The following is a 20,776-nucleotide window of genomic DNA, read 5'->3' as shown; positions in this document are numbered from 1 at the left end:
TTTTTTCAGGAACTTTCTGTCTTTTGGAAAGCTGTCTAAACTATCTGAAATCTTGAAATTTCATCTTTCAAATGGTATCATGCCTTATTTTTTAACTTCCCTGTATTGTAAAGTAAAAAAGTAGAAACTGAAAGGTTAGGAGAGAGTTAATCATTAAGCAGTTTTAAAATCCAAAGGCTGTTTTATGGAAGAACTAAGCTACTATTCTATATGCTTTCAGGACTAAAGAATTCTTTGAAATGCTAGCTATATCCTGAGGACTGTAAGAACAAATTAGTATAAATGTGTAGTTTTGTATTTACATCTAAAAATAACATTTTCAATAAGTATCTCTTAAGGCAGCTTTGTCCTGTCTATGTATTGCGTCTTTGATAACTTTGAAGTACAAAAACTTAAATTTATACTTTAGAATGTTCCCTGAACAGTAATTTCAACAAAATATGCTTTCACAGCTGCATACATGGAAAATCACGCAGTCCACTCATAGTATATGTGGGTAAAAGTCCCTTGTATTCTTTCTCTTCTGCTAAGTTTTGCATCTTTACATTCAACTTCTGCTCTATTATATCTTGATATTCCAGTCCAGTATATATAGTGCTTATCAGACAGGTTTTTGGAGTCTTATATTTGCCTTTAGTTTATAGATAGCTTTAGTTGAACTTCACTGGATAAAATGGCTGGGACTTTCTCTACAGTTCAATTTGTAAAAAGCTCTCAGGTTTTTATTTTTGTAATTTTTCTTTATTTGGAAGAGATCTTTGTCATGTTATATAAGTTTGCTTTTTTTTTTTTCTCCAAAGTTGAAATTTATTGTCCTTAAATAACATTTTGTAATGAATAAAATACACTGGATGTGCTGAATTAATATGGAACATTTGTTTTCTTGCTGAACTAATTATGTAAACTGTAGGGTAGGTCTTTGTATTTAAATATGCCAAATGTAATAACATGAACAAGTTCTAAAATCACCCAAGTTCAGAATACGGTTGTTGCCACAAAAGGCAATTGTACACATACCTAGTTTAGCTTAAATGTATTATGGTAAGAAAAACCTTCTTTTTTGTAGCACTGTTTTCCAGAGCTGCTAATCTTTCATCCTTCATTTTTCAATGTAGATTTCAGTTGTCTCTTACTTTGTACTTCTTTTTGCTCTAAAATGTATGCTTTTATTTATAATACCACCTATACAGTCTTTTAAAGTTTAAGATGTACATGAGGGATTTCCTCATGTAAAATGATATTTACAACTATAATGATAAATATTTGATTATAATTGCAGGTGGTGATAAGCTTTTAAAAATATTGTCTAAATCATTAAGATTTCCAGGCAGATTGAACACCTGTGAAATGTCTTTAAATATAATATTTAAATTTAATATTTAAATTTTAAATTTAATATTTAAAAAGACAATCAGTATTATGAAAGAGATTTATAACTGCAGTTAAGTACAAGGGATTTGTTTTCTAGTGATTATATATTGCTTGCTTGTCTAATCTTGCCTTCCCGTAGAAATCCAGTGGGGAGAAGATGGCCGACCATTTCACTTCCTCTTTTATACTGGCAAGCAGTCATATTATTCATTAATGCATGTAAGTATGTTATCTGTAATAAATAATGTCAGCTCCCAGTCAAGTGCGTGTTATTCTAGAGGTGCCACTCAGGAGCTCCTGAGTTTAGTTACGTCTTCACAGTAGGCCATAATATCACCACTGAAGTTAAATGCAATGTATATTTTTGTGACACAATATTCATTATTATGAGCATTTTTATGTCACATTTAAGAGAACACACTACATAATAGTTCTCCCTTTAATTTTTGGTTCATTTAACAGGTTTGGCCATGGACTGGTTTTGAATAGTCTAAACACTTTCTTGTAAGCTCTATCTAGGTGGTAGCAAAAGATTAGTAGTGGAGAATGCACATCCAACAAAAATGGCTAGTTCTAGCAAAGTTCACTGTAGAATAAAAACTAGGGTTTTTTTCCTCTGTGAAGGGCAAAGCTATAGGAAATGTTATTTGTGCTGACATTTAGTGTGAAGAAAATTTGCATTTAAACTGCTTAATTGATTTTTCTAAGATGGTTCCATTCATGCAAACTTAAGGCTTTTCCTGATTAATATGGTTCCAGGAGTAAAGGATCTGCATCTTTTACCTTTATGAAAAAAGCTGTATCTAATAGAACATCACTAGACCCTGAGTCTTAACATGGGTTATGAACAGACCTTTCGTATCTGTGACCATCAGTGGCAAAAGCATTATCTTCATCTTTAGAAGAGTCTATGGAAAGACATTCCTGTTTCTTACATGTACTTATAGAAGACAAAAGCATTAATAATGTATAATGTAATAATGCAGAAATATTTAATTGGATATTCATGTCAGATTTTGTTTCCTCATTAGATAGTCTTAAGTTAGTTTTGTGGTTAGTCAGTTGTCAGGAAAACAAACTTTATGATCACAATTTCAGTGCACAGCTTTACTGAGTATAGTGTTTTTATTAGAATGATCTGACATTTATTTGCGTTCTGTGTACCCAAAGGACAAAATCCCCTCTTGTCAGGTACATTTATTTCTTTGGGAGAATAAAAAACACCCCCACTTTTTTTTTCTTTTTTTTTTCTTTTTTTCTTTTTTTTTTTTTTTTTTTTTTTTGTTGTTGACCTTGGGCAAATGAGCTTCTTGCCCTGGCAGAAATGAAATGAATGATAAATGTAGAGAGTGTCTTTGCTGAGTAATGGAGCTGCAGCATAGGCTTTCCACAGAGGTTTTCTCCTGCACAGCCCGAGGCAGCCTGAGGACCCCTGCTGTTCATTTAAATAGGTATGTCAAATCTGCCTCGAAACGCCGCTGGTTTGATCTGTGGTAATATTTGTGAAGGTTCCATATGGACTTGAGCCCCCTGCAGTGCTAAGAAATAATGTACAACGCTTCATGGTGCAGACGCAAATTTTCTCTGAAAAGGGATGCAGTGCTGCGTTTTAGCTGTCGGAGAGGATGATGGAGCTGACGCGCTAGGCCTGTCAACTTGTTACACGGATGGGTTGCACGCAGCAAGGCTGTGGAAAATCTGTGCCTTTTAACTTTTCTACTTAATCACGGTTGTAGCATTGCCTTTAGACTGTATGCTACATTAATTCTCTTCCTGCCTTCTGCCTTTCATCCCAAGTTTCACGGAAAAAAGTAAAGCATGCAGGTCTTGTAGAGGAGCCTTATCAAACAGCTGTCATCTGACAAGCCATTTGCATTTGTTTTGGCTGAAACAGAGCAACCCAAGGGCAAGATGTTTTGTTGCATTCCATCATAATGAAGAAATTACAAATTTTACAAGGAGCACAAGTTTATTTTTAGCTCTACCTAGCAGTTAGAGTATGCAAGCTTGCCTTGGAAATCTCTGAAAGTATAGTGCGCATTTTGTTTCTGAGAGTGTGGCAACCACCTTCAAACAAATGGCCTTGACAATTGCATTTTTCATTAGTATAGGATACTTGAGTGTTCTTCAAGTGTTTCTGAATATTTTCATTAAATAGGCTTCTATAAATGTAAATCCATTAAGTGAGATTTAACAGGGGTTTTTTAAGTCGGCCAAATAAAAGCCAAAATCTGCATGAAATTCCCAACATTGTTTTAACCACTTATTAAACTAATGTGTATTTAACAAAATGTATTCTTAAGTCTCAAAGCTAATTAATTTGTCCAGAAAAGAGTTGCATGTTAATACAGCTTAGTGTAAGTAATCAATCTCATTTGAGGATGTCTTTTAAATTGCTACATTAAATCTAATAAACCGGATAAACATATTATTTAGCTTAAACTTGTATGCTATTAATTGCTACATAGGCTCGTGTGGAACTTGAATTTTATTATTCTTTAGTCATATAACTGGGCATAGCATTATTGTTTAGTTAGTGCTAATAAATAGTATTATCCACTTACTGAAAAGAAACTATCTTTGAATGCATTATAATTGCCACTATACATGTTTGGCTTTCAATATGAAATGAACTGTCATGCAAGATATTTGTTACATGCATTATTGTCTTTGTTTTGCTTGTTGAATAAAGTTTAGCTGTAGGGAAAAGGACAATTTATTTTTCTTCTGATACACAAAAGAATGTTTATTGCATGAAACACCGTTTCACAAATGCTTGATAGTACATTTGATCATCATTTAACTTAAAAGTTTTTTAGAATAATATCATTTTTGTAATGTGCAGAGCAAGACAAAATGGTATCTTCATATCATTTTGTATAGAAAAATAGTAATTTCATATAATCATGCTTCTTGTAATTTTTTAGAAATATCAGGGCTTGCTGATTGAGGTAAATGCTCTAACAATTGAGCATTTTAACTCTTAAAAATACTCCAAAACTTAAAACCCATCAAAGTGTATGCTGACCTCAAAACAGAAGAAATAAAGTAAAGTGCAAACTGAGGTAAAATGTGGGCTCTGCAGCATATTTTAACTATAATGTTAATAGAGGTTTTTTCCCCATAAAAATCTCTTTTAGGGTTTCATTTGCTGATTTCTTCCCTATTTTTTTAATGCAGAGTAAAATAATTTTTAATTGTTTTAAGTGTCCTTGTAGAGATCTGAAATTTGATCTTTCTATTAGAAATGTAAGCATTTCAGTACATAGTCAATCTTGTAAAATCAGCTATTTTGATTGTGTAATAGCTGAGTTTACAAGACACACAGATGTGTACAGTCATGAATTGGACTATTGAATCCTCAAGTGATTAGTAAAATCTTCACCTGCCAGCTTTGAAAAAGCAAGTGTGTCTTCTGAAGCTTTCTTTAGCCGTTGGGGAGTGAAGATTTGTCAGATAAATTATTGGGCATTACATGTGATTCCTGATTTTGCAAAGGCTCATCCACACACTTTACTTCACACGTGAGTGGTTCTTTCAGTCTGTTGGCTTCATTTCTATACAGAGATTAGATACATGCATCAATTTTTTTTCTTTTTTTTTTTTTTTTTTGGTACTTCAGACCAAAATTTTATAAGAGTTGCATGTCCACTTTCATTGCCAGAAATATGTAGGAAATTATATTTAACATTTCTCTTACACTTGGAATTACTTTAAAATGCTACTTTTTAGTGTTGTTTGACTTCATCTCCTGCGTAAAGGGTTCTTTGTCTGAATAGACGTGATTGCTGTAATTTAACCGGAACAGTTTAGAGAGATCATTTAATTCTTAAAAGTGCACATTCTTAGAACTTGAACGGGCTGTGGAGTGTTGGTGTTCTTTGAGAATACCTAGGGAGGGTCTCAAGGAAAATCTTACTGTTGCAGCTGTTCTAAAGCTTTTTGTCATTGTAACTGACAATTAATTTCTGAGGCTAAAAAGTGGTGGATGGTAACCCCTATCTTGTTTTATTTGCCTGTGTTTATCAGTAGTTTCCAAATATGATAAAATCCTTAAGTCTTCTTTTAACTTGTGTCATATTACCTGAAAATACTTCAGTTGCTGTTTAGAAGCAATTCTGACTGTAGTCAGTCTGTTTACCTCCCTATGTCCTTTTTTAAGGAACTGTGATGTAACTGTGTTTTTGTTGAGCTCCTGTTCATGTATTTTTGCTGACCATACCAATACATAAATATGTATTCCAGAATGTATTGGAGAAGAATGGGTGTTAGTGAGGAGGCAGACAGGGGACTGCTTTTGCAAGTAGGATAGTGATACCCTCTGCCTTTTGAAGGCAAGAGTTAAGTCAAGAGTAGCAGTAAGGTGAAAAATCTCCTTTCACATTTGTAAGACTTAATAACCCAGTACCTCTTCTAATCATCTGACACCAAAATATCATCTTTGTGCCTGATTTGACTTCTTCCAAATGCAGAAACTCATGGAGCTCATCAGAATCAATCTCTTAAGACTGTTCCAGCTGAGCTCTCCGCAGCTTGCCGAGGGACAGCCACAGCCCTCCTTCCCCTTCTCTTCCCTCACTCTGCAGTCCCAAGCAGAAGCTTCCATACTCATTCTTTTCCGTGTCTTAACTCCAGATGCCTAAAAATTGCTTTGTGCAGGTACACCTCATGCTCTCTAACCCCACCTATGTATGTGCTTTTAATGTAGAGGCAAAAATTTTTGAAGCCTAATAGTCAGCTCTGGATGGAGTTGTTAAGGTTACAAGAGTGATGTGACATAAATCTTGCCCACAGTAGTGATGCCATATCTTGTTTTCTTAGAGGTGTAGAGTTATATTTGTGAGGTTTGGAAATACTTGAAAATAGGATTTCTTCTCCTGTATGTGAATGTTTCCTGTGTTTGAGGATAAATAAACTTTTCTTACGTTGAAAGTTTTTCCTAGTTCCTGTCTGATACAATTATCTCAAAAAAATTAAGGATTTCTGAAAGGCTTATTACTATAACATATGAGTTCTCATGCTGTCTCAAAAGTCAATGATTTTGTATTTCAAGATTTTTAATGAATTGTTTAAAAAGTATTTTTTCCACTGTGCCATTAAAAATGTCATCAGTGACCTGCATCAGAGACTTCAGTGAATTGTCCCTATTTAAGTGCTTTGAGTGCAGCTCAGATAACAATCTGTTCTTTGTTCATATATTTTAAGTACAAATATTTGTAGTGTATGTGCAGGTATATTTTATATTAGCGAAAAAATCAGCTTGAACAGTAGGTGTTTATAATTAAGCAAGGGGCTTCTATTTTGGGGCTATGTTTAGGCTGTTGCAGAAATGTCACTGCATCCTGTTATAAATCCCAGTTTTATGTTAAGAACTAGTATTTCATTAGTTAATATCTGACAATACAGAGCTGTCTCACATTTCTTCCTTTTCTGTTTTTATGTAAGTAATACAAATAAAAAAACCCCAAACCATTGTTTCTTGTCCCCACTAATTCTTACACCGTTGTTTTTCTCTAGTATTTGCTAAAATTCATACTACTACAGTATGGGAAAGTGACTATAAGTTTTCTATTTCACTTGTAAATTAAAGTAAATTATTTGGCATTTAAGTACTTGGTTGTAGTACAACTGTCCTGTTGTTTCAATATAATTTATAATTATTTCTCCAAATACTCCTATTAACTTTGCATTTGAATCACTGTTGTAATTCAGTGTTCGATATTATATTTTAGAACAAGTAGTCTCCATAAGTTTCTGAACTGAAAAAAACCCCTAAAAATACTTGATTTAAAATATGTTTGTTCTGTAATATTTTTACTGTGACTTGAGTGTTTTCTCCTTTTTTTTTTCTTTTTTCCTGAAGTACTAAATCACTGTCACACCATTGTTTGAAAATAATAACATAGCTAAGAATTTTGAGAAAACTATTTAAAAATACTGAAAATTGAGAGTAAGTGTATCTGTACGGTTAAAAGAACAGAAGTTCTGACTATGGTAAATGTGCAACTTTTTGTCCATGTAGACATGCCAGGGTAAGAAGTTCTGACTGACACAGGCCACCAGTAAATCTGACACTTCTACATGTATGAAAATCCTTACCAAATGAAATTAAATAAGTCTTAAACCTTGTCAGTATTTTGAGGAAGTCAAACCAAAATTTGAATGCAATTATTTTGAATGAAATTATTGTGCAGTATGTTTTGGAGTTGCATTCATTATACAAATGTAGTTGTCTTTCTGTATACAGTTGATAACTTCTTTTTTTTTACAAACATATGTAAGAAGGCAAAAAACACTGTTGGAGAATTCAAAATCAATTATTTTGAACTGCACATGATTTTTTTTTTTTTGTCAGAGCTCTGCTTGTCTTCTGACTCTGCATTTTAAGTGTTTGAAGAGTAGAACCACATAAACCTTTGTTTTAAATAGAAAAATTTAAAGGTTAAATTTAAAAATCCATTTAAATACTTTTTCCATATACATTTAAGGAAACATATGAAAAATTTCTGAATGTTCAGAAACACCAAGACCAACTGGTAGCTGAAGACCGTCCCCTTCAGAAGGAAAAAAGGTAAGCTTCCAATTAGAATGAATATTGGTAGTAGTTTTCTTAATGTACTTTCATATCCTGTTTTGGCACTTCTGGTAGTTCCCCACCCCACCTGCCTTCTATTCCACAAACATATTTTCAGACTTTTGCTCCATTCCTTGTGTAATATTTGTATGGTAATTTCAGGTTGAAAAGTCTTACGAGGTATGTGTGGAATGCTCACTTCTCACTGCTAGAGTAGGGAAAGCCCACCTATTTCTCTTACTCTTTAATCTCTCTCTGCTCCTTTCAGTATTCTTTGCTTTATAAAACTTCTGAAGTGTGATTTGAAAATAAACAGAAAATATCCAGAATTCTATGTTTCTGTATGAAACATATATATACTCATATATATGAATGGTTTATATATATATATAAAAAATATATATTCTGTATGAGTTTTTCTAATTATGTCTTTTATTAAAGCATTTTGAAAAAAAGGAGGTAAACTTTTTATAAGAAAACAAGGGCTTTTAAAGTACCAACTGCACTGTTCCTGATGAGAAAATCCTAGGACCTAAGGCTGGGCTATTTAAGAGTCTTTAATTACAGTTCTTGAATATTTTAACATACTAATGTTTAAGTTGAAGAGTATCAAAATACTTAATTTCACAAATTTTTTTCTAATGTCTTTGAACAGAAATCATCAAAACCTAGTAATTTTAGAAAAGCTCATTTGGCTGGAATTCTTGAGTTATCACCACTATTAGTAATTCAATTTAGTTTCTCTTTTTCCCGTTCAGCTTCTCTGGTATGCAAGCTCTTCAGCTAGTTAGCCACTGGACAGAAAAGGTCCATGTCAACCAGAAGCTATGGGAGATCTACAGTTGTTGGTTTCTTAGTGCATACAGTCAGAATATGCTTTTCAGTGTTGTTTGTTCCTCTTGGACTACTCTTGATTTTTTTATTTTGAGATTTCTTGCAAGGATTTTCTATTAGAACATTAAATTAAGCAAGCATTTAAAAGAAATGGATACAGCTAGGAGGTTTTGGTTTTGGCATTTACTGCTTTTCTGTATAGTTACTTTTTTCACAGTCCCAAGTTGTTTTTGTCTTTGTTCTTGCTGTGTATTTTCTAGCCAGATTTATGCGTTGCTCCAGGAGCACATCGTGTTGGTTTGTCACTTCTTCATTTCAGCCATTTGTTATTTATGTTAGGAAGAGAAAGGATTAATTTGCTGAGATTATTTCAATTTCTTAAATAACAGAAGTTCATGTTTCTTCATGATATAAATAGCATCCTGTGACCCACAGAATGTTTTATTACAGATTCATGCTAGTTTCTGAGCAGACAAGAGAACAAATGAATTTAGTTTCTTGATGTATGCTACTGAAAAATAACCTGACTCCTTACAGAGCTCAGCCAGTGGATTTACTGATGTGAAAAACGACCTAAAGCTAGTCAGAGATGAAAGGTTTTTTTCCGTGTTAGGTTTGTAAAGCTCAGAGAATTTAAAGGATTTTTGAGACTTACTTTCCACACTGGATATGGTACTTCCTCTGAGATTAGTCTGGATAGGATAATTTATCTCCTAAGTGTAGGTAGAGGGTTGATAGGAAGGACTGTTGTTTTGGTGTGAGGGGCATGGGGTTTGTTGGGGTTTGGTTTGGTTTGGGTTTTTTTCCCAGAAAATAATCTATTGTGAATACATTCTGTAATACTAACTGTAGGGTTAGGACCTGCTCTGAACTACTTCAAGTTTATAGGTTTTCACATGTAAGAAATTTTATCCAGTTTCATTAGAAGTAGCAAGTAACAGTGTGTAAATGTAAGTATCTACTTCAGTCTGTCAGGATTGGAATATTTTTAAAATCATTGTTAAAATCTGTTTGGTTTCTAAATAATCGTTTCTCATGTCCCGGCTCAGAAAAGCACTAAAATACATGCTTGAGAAGTAGTACTCCTTAAAAACACCTTCAGGAGTGTTTTGCTGAATCACAGCTTCCTTAATGCTGCTGAAAACACCGTTTCTAAAAAACCTGAGGAGTTAAGAAGCTAGTTACATCTTTGCCTTAAAATTACCTGATAATGTTGGTATGTATATTTATGGTGATGTTCTGTTTAGTTGGTCACTTCATATCATATATATTTCAAAGATTTATTTCAAGCATTGGTTTTTCTTTGTGTTAGCATTCCTGTACAAGGCTGTTTTCTTAGAAATTTCGGCTTTTTCTATCATCAGAGCAGTTTCTGTGCTGAGCAGCTCAAGATTACACAGTAGATAGAGTACAGGGCGTCACTGCCACGTTAGTACTTTGACTATGCTTGCTGCTAGTGCAGTTCTTTATATTGATCAGAAAAGTAAAGACCAGAGGCAAAATAATTTGATTTTAACATTCTGCCTTTGATTTTGCTCTTTGCTGCTAGTAAACCAAATTTTTCCTGGCAGCAGGCTTTTAAAAGTAAGTCCTTAGTTGGAGGGAAGATCACTTCCTATTACAGTATTACTCTAATTCAATCTCAGACTTCAATAATATGAATAATGCATAACTGATACTCATAATGCTCATGTGGTTAATTCAGTACATGAAGTTACCATACCTTTCAAAAGGCAGATCTTTTAAAAATCAACATAGGCCTTCACATGTTTACTATAGGAATGTGATCTGCATTCATTTGTAATGGAAAACGTATTTCTGAACGAAGACTGACTGTATGTGTGGTCTTTTGTGATGTAACTCTAATTGCATGGTTAATTAAAGGAAGAATATATGTGATATTTTAAACAGAAACCTGGCTGGCAGCAGATGGCTGACTAAGATTGAATTGGAAGAAATGTTGTTAGAAAAACTGTCAGATGATGATGTAAGTAATTAATCTTTTGAATCTTAAGGAGGCTTGTGTCTTAAAAATATGGACTCTGGGTGCGTTTTTGGGTACTGGAAAGGTACTATGCAGAAGCAAGTGCTCTTCAAAAGAGTTTTCTGTCTTCTGATGAAGTCTGTATATGTTGACAGCACTGTTACATTCATGTTGTTTTGAAGTGACTTGCGTTGATATTTTTTATCTAGCACAATACAGAACTCTTAAGAACTTTCCATTGTTATTAACATAATTTAGTTTTTCTCCTGATAACATTGCGAGACCTAGAGCACTTGTTCCTTGTTATCTAATTATGTGGTCAGGAATGGGGTGTAATAACAATTTATTTTAGAAAGAGTCATTTATTGTAGTTACAGATGAAAAATGGACAGGGCTAGAACCTCTGTTACTAATTGTAGAGAAGGGGTAAATATTCAAGATGGGGAAACGCTATGGATTTGTACAATAGTAAACCTGCACAGAGTTATTGAATCCTTAGGATGACATGGTAATGATAGAAAAATCACAGAAGGCTTATTAGAAATAAGGAGTCCTTTTTCTTAGTGATTGGCTACAGGATCAAATATCAGAAACAAGACACAAAGCTGTATAGATCTGTGGTTTGATACAGATACCTCCTGTTATGTTCTCCTTATGGTGGGAGAGAGGAGGGTGTTGCAGTTTCCCCAGTGTCTGCAAACTGTATCACTCTGTAGGTTTGGAGTTGTCCTTTATACCTATCTCTGGGGATAAGACTATTCATCCTAATAGTCATACACTTCTTTCTCACTCAGAGCTTTTCCCTACAGTCCTCTGAAGAGCATTAGATTTTGTAAGAGCAGGTTCAGTCTATGTGGCCAGCTTTTGGAAGCTTGAATATGACAGTACCAGAGAATGTAACTCTATTTGTCTGAACATACCAAGTGTTTTCTCACATAGAAGCAGTGTTCTTCAATCTTGTCTGTCCTGTGGACAACAGCTTTGCAAAAATAGCATGCAGCAGCAAACATGCCCTTTACTCAGTTGTCATGTGGAACAGTAGCATGTGATGGCTTCCTTGTCTGTGGGGGATGTGAAAAGGTCTCGAGCAGATTGTGGTCCATAAGCATAAGTTAGAAGTAGTTGTTGTAAATTCTCCATCCTGGTAATATCCAGAAGACTTTATCTTGTTCACAGGAGAAGCCATTATGACTTCAGTGCTTTCAGTAGCTCCTGCATTTGGAATGGCAATTTTTCCTCTCCGAGTACCAGGTCTACTTGTACAACCAGTTTGGTGTTCTTCACTGTTTGGTTTTAGTACATTCTACATCTGTAAAAGTACAACTTAACCCCAACCAACCAAAAACCAACACCAAACCCTTCTACATACTGGCCTCTCCCATGTAAGACCACAAAGCCTCAGCCTATAGTAAAGAACATTGTTTAAATATATTTGAAATGTCTCGGTATAAGCTGCCAGTCTTACCTTCTCAGACTCTTATCTTTTGCTACTGCAACAAAATTTTCAGTGGTGTTTACATTATTAAACAAAATCAGAGCTATTGGGTTTTTTTCCCTTTGCCACTCTCCAAGTGAAAACTTTGGAAGCTTTCTACTTCTATCATCCCTATAATTTCTACATTTTTGTATTTTCATATTTCTGATCTTCAAAGGCTTTACCACGTGTCTGTGTCATATTGTTAGGTAGAAGTAGTTTTCAAGTGATGTCAGAGTTCAGGGACTATCATGAAGTTACAAGACAAGTAGTAATTTTGTGCTAGAGAAGACTCTGGTAACAGAGAGAAGAACAAATACTTTCAATAACCACTTGTAAGTAAAAAAACCTTCAAAAATCAGGTTATGATATCTATATGAAAAATCCATTTTTGATGGTATGATACCTTTATATCTGGTGACAGCTGTCTGGGGCTCCTGGCAGTTAACACTTGGTAACAGGACATCCCAGCTTTTGGCACAAATGGGTTAACACAGTGGTGGGTACTCTTTAATCACATGTTGAAGAACTTTGGAGGGAGATATAAGGGGGAAGGAGAACCACACAGTAGTGAAGGATAATTTATTTCAAGAGGTTGCCCTTTAAGTCAAGTATCTCTTGAATTTTTAAATGCCTTGATTGTTCAGTTTTAAAGGAAATCATAAACATTAAAGTAACTCAGCTTGAACAGCCAAAGATAGATAAGCATTTCTGTATATGTTATGAAATATAATCATTTATGAGATTCAGTTCAGTGAAATAAAATTATTTCCAAATCAGTGAATATGCTGACTTACTAAAAATCAGGTGCAAATCTTTTCCTTTTCCTATTTTGATAAAACAATAATAAAATAATTAAGACATTCCCCCCCCCAATGTTTTCTTTTTAAAAGTGAGATGAACTTCATTCTAATACAATAATCCTTTATTAAAAAGGGGTTGGTTATGCTTTGAAGTAAAGTTTCACTGTTTTGCGAAGAAAGAACTAGGTGTCTTTAGTCACACAGAAAATGATGCAACTTCATGCTGTTCTTAAATCAGCATGTAGGTGCAAAAGTGTCATCTTGTCAGAAATCGTCAATAAAAGTGAAGTAGGAAAGATCCATTAAATAAAAATAGAAAGTTTTCGCAAATGCAATTACACTTGTATCCTTTAATGAAGTCTTGTTGTCTTACAGTATTCGAGATTTATTCAACTCTTACAAAAATTGGTAGCATTGCCTTGTGCTGACATCGAGGAGAATTATATTCAGAAGTTTTCCAAAGAAGTTCCTGTGCAGTTGCAGAAGGTGGTGATTGAGCCCTTGCAATATGATGAGCGGGGAGTGGCCTTCAGCACTGGGGAAGGTAATAATTTCAAGTTGATTGGTAATGATGCAGACTTCTTTTCTCTTTGCACTGCTTTCTTTATAGTATGTACAACACTGCTAAAGTGTCACTGCTTCATTTTATATGCTCATATATATGTATGCTGCATGTGTAGCTGTTAGTGATGTTACGGAGCACCAAGTTAAGACATGGTCTGGTCAGAAAGTACAAGTTTTTGGCCTAGACTCTTATCAGCTGTTTTTATATGTATTTCTATACAGTGGTACCTCTGTAGAGAGGACCCCGTTGTGTTACAAGTTGTAGGATACAAAAGGACTTTCATTTTTGGCCAGAGCTGATTGCTGAACATAAAGAGTGGAGGACTGCAGGAGCACAACCATGTATGAAGAATTCCATGGATATAACAGTGTTGTTGCTTAGTATAAAAATGGCATGCTTAGGCTACTGGGTAACCTTTATCATGACCTTTGTAGGCAGTCCAGCAAAGGGGAACTTGGAAGATGCAAAGAATAAATAGCAAGGCATTTGGATATTTACAAACAGCCTAGGAAAATGTGAAGAGGAAATTCCTAAATATTATGGGACAGAGGTCTATAATGGGATATTGATCATTCATACTGAGATGGAGGGAATGTTAGAGAAAAGCCATGAAGGTCTCTGTGTCTTCTAAACGCAGGCTGTTATATTTTCATTGGAGGGACACAGTTGAAAAACAATATGATACAGGATATGAGAGATTGCACAGAAAAAATAATTTGGCAACAGCATGTATAGGAAAGACTGTTGACTTTCTGGACAAAGCATGTGTGCACACTCACTTTATGCTGTACATTTAAGAGGAATCTTAGAGACGATGGGTATTATGCAGCAGGCAGCTGATGGCAATAAGAACAAAGGTCACAGAGAATTTGAGGGGCAAAATGGCTAGAGAGCTCTGCCTTACCTGGGTGGTCTTCAAGATTGCATGACAACGAAGATGTGAGAGCACCAAACCGTGATTTAATTTGCAGTGGTTTTCAGTAGTATCTTCAGAACAGTAGTTAATGAAGTGTGATGAGCATGCAACCCATGTGATTTAAGAAAAGCCACCAAGTTTAATAAGTTCAAAACCAGTCTTGTTTGTGCCGCATCACCCCCAAAATGAAAAAGAATGTCTTATTTGTTTCATAATTCCTTTATCAGAATGATTGCTTCCTTTGTGCTGAAGGAGATTGGTCTCCCAACCCACGCTTCTCCCCGACTTAATAGACATTGATGAAATTATATTGAAAGATAGTTGTTCTTTGTTTGCTTTTTTTTTTTTGTTACCTCCGCCTGTAAAACCAAACAGCTGGCACTGTATGAATGTGTTGAGATTTGTTTAACTACTTGGGCACTTGGAAGTTCTATGTAGTATTGAAACCTCATAAAAATTTAGTTTAATTCCTTTAAGGTAAAAGAAAAACTGCAAGAGCTACTGCAGTAGTTTATGACAACGGGACTGGAAAAATTACGGTGAATGGAACAGACATTTTACATTACTTCCCAGTGCTGCAGGACAGGTGAGAGCACTATGAAATGCTGTATTTTTACTGTACTTAAATTATTCCAGCAAAAGTAATGCCATACAATTATATGTTGGTGCTGCGTTCCACACTGTTGATTCTGTGTTCTTGTCTTGCGTTTCCTCCTAATTTTCAGGAGTTTACTGATAGGCAAGCCTTGCTCTGTGCTCCTTGCCCCACCTTTTCTGAAGGGATGCAAAAACCAAGAGCACAGACTGTTTGAATAGTTGACTGTTTGAATAGTTCAGATTTTAGTCCGCTTAGAAAGGACTTGAAATTTGTTTTAAAAATAAATAATAAATATTATCTTTAAGTGCTTCCCAAGAGATTCGCAAATTGTATGCATGTGTATTTACTCCCTGGCATTCAGTAACGTAGTGGAAGCAAACAAGGTGAGGCACTTCATGTAAAGCTTCAGATTTTGGAGGATATGCACAGTCTGGTATAGAGAAGACTTCTCATAAGGCTGACATAAAGTTTGTATTCCTAATGTGTTTTTTATTTTTATTTTATATTTTGATTTTTAAGCTCAAGAATAGAGGGAGAGGTTGCTCAGTTTCCATATCCAGAGCTGATGGATCTTGGCATCTGTAGTAGAGAAGTAGTGGAATAAAAGTAGTTGTAAAACTGAACTTGAAGTATTTACCCCTGGCAGTTGGAATATGCTCCTAGCTGCTAATTTCCTATTGATTTGAATGAGATATGAACGCCTTTCTGGATCTCTGCCCAAAAGTTAACTATGTTTTTTTTATATGCAATGATAAGAAATGTGCATTGCATGGAACTTTATGCACAGGAATATTTTTAATTTCCCCCCCCCCCTTAGGGAGCAGTTGTTGTTCCCTTTCCAGTTTCTTGGCAGAATTGGAAAACATGACATGGTTTGCACAGTCTCTGGTGGAGGAAGATCTGCACAGGCTGGAGCAATACGTTTAGCCTCTGCAAAAGCCTTAAGGAGTTTTGTGACAGAAAAGGAGGTGGAATTCATGAGGCAAGGTAGGAATTGAAATTATTTCAGTGTTTCTTAATGTGTTTCTGGTAATTAACAGAATTAATACAAGGATCATTAAGGATCAGATTTGAGTAAATAATCCCAGTGAAACCTTGTATATTGTATGAAAGGGATCTGCATTTATTTATAGATTGTTTTTACTTGTTTCCTAGCATCCTTTGTGTACATTTTGGATGACTTCTCAAGCATTTTTCCATCTGTTCATGACCTCTTTTAGGTCTATTAACCAGCTTACATTGCCTCAACATAGAATCACAAAACATGAATGTGTATTTACTACTAAATAAATCTGGATCAGACATTAGTGAGCTGTAAGGTACTGAGATTGTGACTTGGCTGGTCGCGTCTTGTTCATGTTCTAAAAAGTTTTATTCTCGAACACAGATGCTGGAGGGTTGGCTTTGAAGAGAGAGTAATGAGCATAAGTGCACTCCATGCAACTAGCCAAACTTGAGGGAGCTGCTTTCCTCTCTTGCATTATTTAGTGTTTACAAGTTACTTAGGGTAAGATAGAATTTATTTAGATAACTGCAGGATTTGATGCTTCTCAGTGATGAGATGCCCATACTGTTTCAGCAAATGCAGAGTTATGAATGGTGAGCTTTTAACCAACTGTGCTCTTTCTGGACTAGCAGCAAGCATACCTGCCTGTTTTAAAGGCAGAACAGCTGTGATTTTTTTCACTCTACTGCCAGCCATGAAACCAAACCTGTCTTCGTGCTTTGCAACAATTCTCTTTGACTGTACCTTTTCAGCACTGGCAAGTATGACTTGCTAGGAAAACCTTTGTAAATAGACATTGTAATGAGTTTGGTACCTGTCCTGAGATCAGCATAATTCTGAACATGTTTGGGACATGGCTAAATATACGTCTAAGTATATTTATATATAAATATACCACAAAGAAGTGGTTTCCAGAGTGGGAAATGTGCAACTGATCCATTAGGATTCAGTAAGAATGTGCTGTATATAATTTATAAACGAATAAATACATACATTTGGGAGTACGTGCTCAAAAATACTGTTAGGACTGCATGATCAGAAAAGTTTGGATACCATTGCTCTAAGGGCTTAAGCAATATGGATAGATAAAAAACAATGTGTGGGTTTTTTTAGTGGTTTGTAAAGGAAAGTATGAATGCAGTTCAGTTACTAAAGAAAAGTTAAAATGTTAGAGGATTTGATGACACTCCTTTCAGTGTTTTGTGGTTCTGAACCTTTAGCCCTCTAGATGTTACAAATCATATTGTTAGTGAAAGTCAAAGTTACTGGTTGAGAGATAGTATACCTGTCATATTAACCAGTAGCAGTAAATAAATGGGTGCTTTTCTGTGTTTTGTAGCTGGATTACTAACAGTTGACCCACGTGTGAAGGAACGAAAAAAGCCTGGTCAAGAGGGACCCAGACGGAAATTCACCTGGAAAAAGCGATAAGTCTTGAGCATTTAAAGAACAAAAAAGTGCTACCAAAATTTCAAAACATACTGATTTATGATTTGAAACAGTTGTATGAATATATTTAATAATAAAGACTTTTTTTTCCCTTTATACTTATGTCTTCTGTTTAAAAAGCAAACAACAACTCTAAAAAATTGTGGAAAATCATGGTACAATTTGATAGAATGCTAAGTCTAAAATAGTTGCCCCAGTTCCAGCTTTGCATCTTAGCTCTAGTGAAATCACTAATGATTTATGAAAGTCTTGGTAGATTATAATTTCTGAAAATCAGTCTATTTGTTTAATGATTTGGCAATTTAAATTCTGAAATTAGGCAGCTCCTAACCAGGTATTTGGACATCTTCAATGTGCCTCCCTTTCTGCCTCACAGGTATCTGAGGATAAGCAACAACTTCCTACCTAAACTGTGGTGGAGTTGAGAAGCCAGTGAGAATAGTACTGACAATTGAGGGGATATTGAGAGAGAAACTGTCACAGAGGATAACCTTTGCCTGTGGATTCAGTTGTCTCCAGGATGCTTCCCCAGGTTAAGTAGGGAGTGATTCAGAACAAGTACCTAAATTTAGGTTCTCTGAATCATCCTCTGGAGGAGTCAGTTTTTCTGTTCTTCCCCCAAATGCAGAAAGAGCTGGAGGGATTAAGCTGAAGTTGTCTTTTAGAACACTCTTCTCCACCCCTTAAATCTCAAGGGGCCTGTTCAAGGAGGCGTGTTCTGAATATGGCTAATGCACAAAGATAGCATTGGACTCTTTGCCAAATACAGTCATAACTTTTCTGTTTTAAAATCAGAAGCAGGAGGTGATGACAGTGCTGCCCACCTCCTGTCTATAACTGTAGCCTTCCAAAATAGATTAGTGGTTACAGCACTCACCCAAAAGCTTAAGGTTTTGCTTTATTGCCAACTTCCTTCCTGGGACAGAGGTCAAATACTTTCAAGGAAGAGCATATCCTTCATCTGTCCTGTAGGAAGTGGGCCACAGCAAAAAAGAAGATAAAGTTCATCTCACCAGGAAAAGCAGAAAAATACAACTCAGTTTTAACAACAGGGCACTTTCCAGCTTTCTTTTAATTTAGAACACTTCAGTACTTCAGATTCTTTCTCCCCAGCCAGATTTTTTAAGTGCTAGAGTACCTGCTCTGCTTTTTATTTGCTGTAGACCATGCCAAAAACTACACTTCAGAGGTCACAAAGGGTGCCAGCAGGTCATTGCAGGTGATAAGCAGCTGTAAGTGATGTGTACAGGTCATTATTTTCCCAAGCAGCATTCGGGGGTGAGGGAAAGCAGCAAGTTAATAGACCTCATCAGCTGAGTAAAACAGAGGTCAGAAACTGGGTATGCATCCTTGAGTGACATGTTTGTGATTCCTCTCTCCAAAGCCTGTGCTTCTTTTTAACTCTTGCTCCATGAGAATACTCTGTAAACTCGGGCAGGATTTCTCATTACCAAGGTAGTTCATCTCAATCAGAATACGTGACTCTAGAATTACCTGAAAGGATGTTGTAGTAAGGTGGGTGTTGTTGGCCTCTTTCAGCCAACAAAAAGTAGCAAGTGATAGAATGAGAGAAAACAGCCTAAAGTTGTGCCAGAGGAGGTTTAGATTGGATATTAGGAAAAATTTCTTCACCTAAAGGGTTGTTGAGCACTGGATGAGGCCGTCAAGGGAAGTGGTGGAGTCTCCATCTCTGAAGGTGTTTACAAGACATGTAGATGTGGCACTTGGGGGCATGGTTTAGTGAGGAACATGGTTTAGTGGTGGACTTGGCACTGCTGGGTAAATGGTCAGACTGAATTTAGAGGTCTTTTCCAACACAGAACATTCTATGGCTGGTTAAATTGAATTCAACAGCTGAGGCAATTCACCTGTGCCTTTGAAAAACAAATGGGGATTTTACATGAGATATTTTACACTAAGGCAAATACAGAAAGGCTTAACTAGCATTTCTGTTAGTTTAAATCTGAATTGCTTGCGTGTAGCAAAATATATCATGTATCAGTAGAAGTTGTGATTTGTAATAAAAACATTAATCCATACTGGGACAGGTACCTAAGGATTCTTTTGACATGCTCGCTTAATGAAATGAACATGAGCACATGGTCTTGAAAGTGCTAGCTGAAGGAGATTCTGGAGAAGATTAAATAGTAGAATTTTTATCTTAGTATCTTCTCAAATGAGAATGATCAGTTTGGTCACATTACTGGCCATACTGATTGCCTTATTACTGGGCAAGAATCTACAAGTGCAACAGAATATCAGCACTTACAACATGCAAAGTCTTCTATCATGTTTTAAAGGAATTATTGTTTTACCTTCCAAAAAAGTATGGCTATGGCCTTTGATGCTTGAACTGAGTAAAAAAAATTGAGGTAAATTTTCAGAACCACAGCTTTTTAGGAAAGTCCCTAGAAATACTGGTTAGTGCTGTGCAGCCAGGTCACTTGCTTCATAGCTACTGGATCAGGCTTCCAACTAAATCTGAAGGTGAGCCAAAAGAGAAAAACATTTTAAAAAGAGAATAAAAACCAACCAGAATTGTACAGTTTGAGGTTTTTTCATTTTTCATTTGTATGAAGTTCCTCTCAATCATCTGCAACGTGTCAACATTTAGGGGTTAGGAAGTTAAATAATGTACGAAGATTATGTCTGTAGTGTTAAAGCTGATGAAAAGGTGAAACTACCATTTTTTTTACTCATTTTTGCAAACATCAGAACAACTATCATGTGGGAGAACAAAATAAGGAAATTATCAGGGTTGTTAATCATCATTTGTGACAGCAGCACAGTGGTAGAATCAGTTCATCAGTTTGAATAATCTCCATTAACTTCCCATTCCTCCTACTCCATTGCATGTCCAAGGTTATTGAGAGAAGCAGCCCTGAACACCTGCCTTCTGTGTGCAAGCCGGGCTTCTTAGGTCTCACTTTTGAACACTTGCAGTGTGGACCAACTTAGCTTGCCAACAAGATTTCATGATTTAGTGTCCTGTGACAGGTGCTTACACACTAAACATTAAAATACTTTCTGAGTGTGGGCAAAAAGAAGTAAGCCCTCTGTGCTTTCTGGGCAATGTATGTTGTGATTCATCCACGCTCTTGGGCGCGGCCCCCCCCCCCATCCACCAAATTGCTGTTTTTGCTGTAAGATACCGCAGTTGCCTGTGGGGCAAATGGAACGTGTGCGTGCCGCCGGTGTCTGA

General features: G+C 35.7%; 1 protein-coding gene across 1 annotated transcript in view; it reads left to right on the top strand.

Moving 5' to 3' along the window:
- MRPS9 (mitochondrial ribosomal protein S9) overlaps nt 1-17,670 on the top strand; it is a 34,198-nt gene extending 16,528 nt beyond the window's left edge. Inside the window, exons 5-11 of the mRNA XM_042039775.1 lie at nt 1,511-1,590; nt 7,860-7,942; nt 10,691-10,766; nt 13,416-13,584; nt 14,999-15,107; nt 15,937-16,106; nt 17,465-17,670. Of these exons, the coding sequence (XP_041895709.1) occupies nt 1,511-1,590; nt 7,860-7,942; nt 10,691-10,766; nt 13,416-13,584; nt 14,999-15,107; nt 15,937-16,106; nt 17,465-17,556 (779 nt within the window). The 3' untranslated portion in view covers nt 17,557-17,670. The remainder of the gene's footprint in view (nt 1-1,510; nt 1,591-7,859; nt 7,943-10,690; nt 10,767-13,415; nt 13,585-14,998; nt 15,108-15,936; nt 16,107-17,464) is intronic.
- The last annotated feature ends 3,106 nt before the right edge of the window (nt 17,671-20,776 follow it).

This window comes from Corvus kubaryi, unplaced genomic scaffold (assembly GCF_017639235.1).
Source record: "Corvus kubaryi isolate FWS band 111438036 unplaced genomic scaffold, C.kubaryi_AGA036_p1.0 133, whole genome shotgun sequence".
Classification (NCBI taxonomy): domain Eukaryota; kingdom Metazoa; phylum Chordata; class Aves; order Passeriformes; family Corvidae; genus Corvus; species Corvus kubaryi.
Note: the sequence above shows the minus strand (reverse complement) of the source record. Positions and strands in the feature narration are given on the sequence as shown.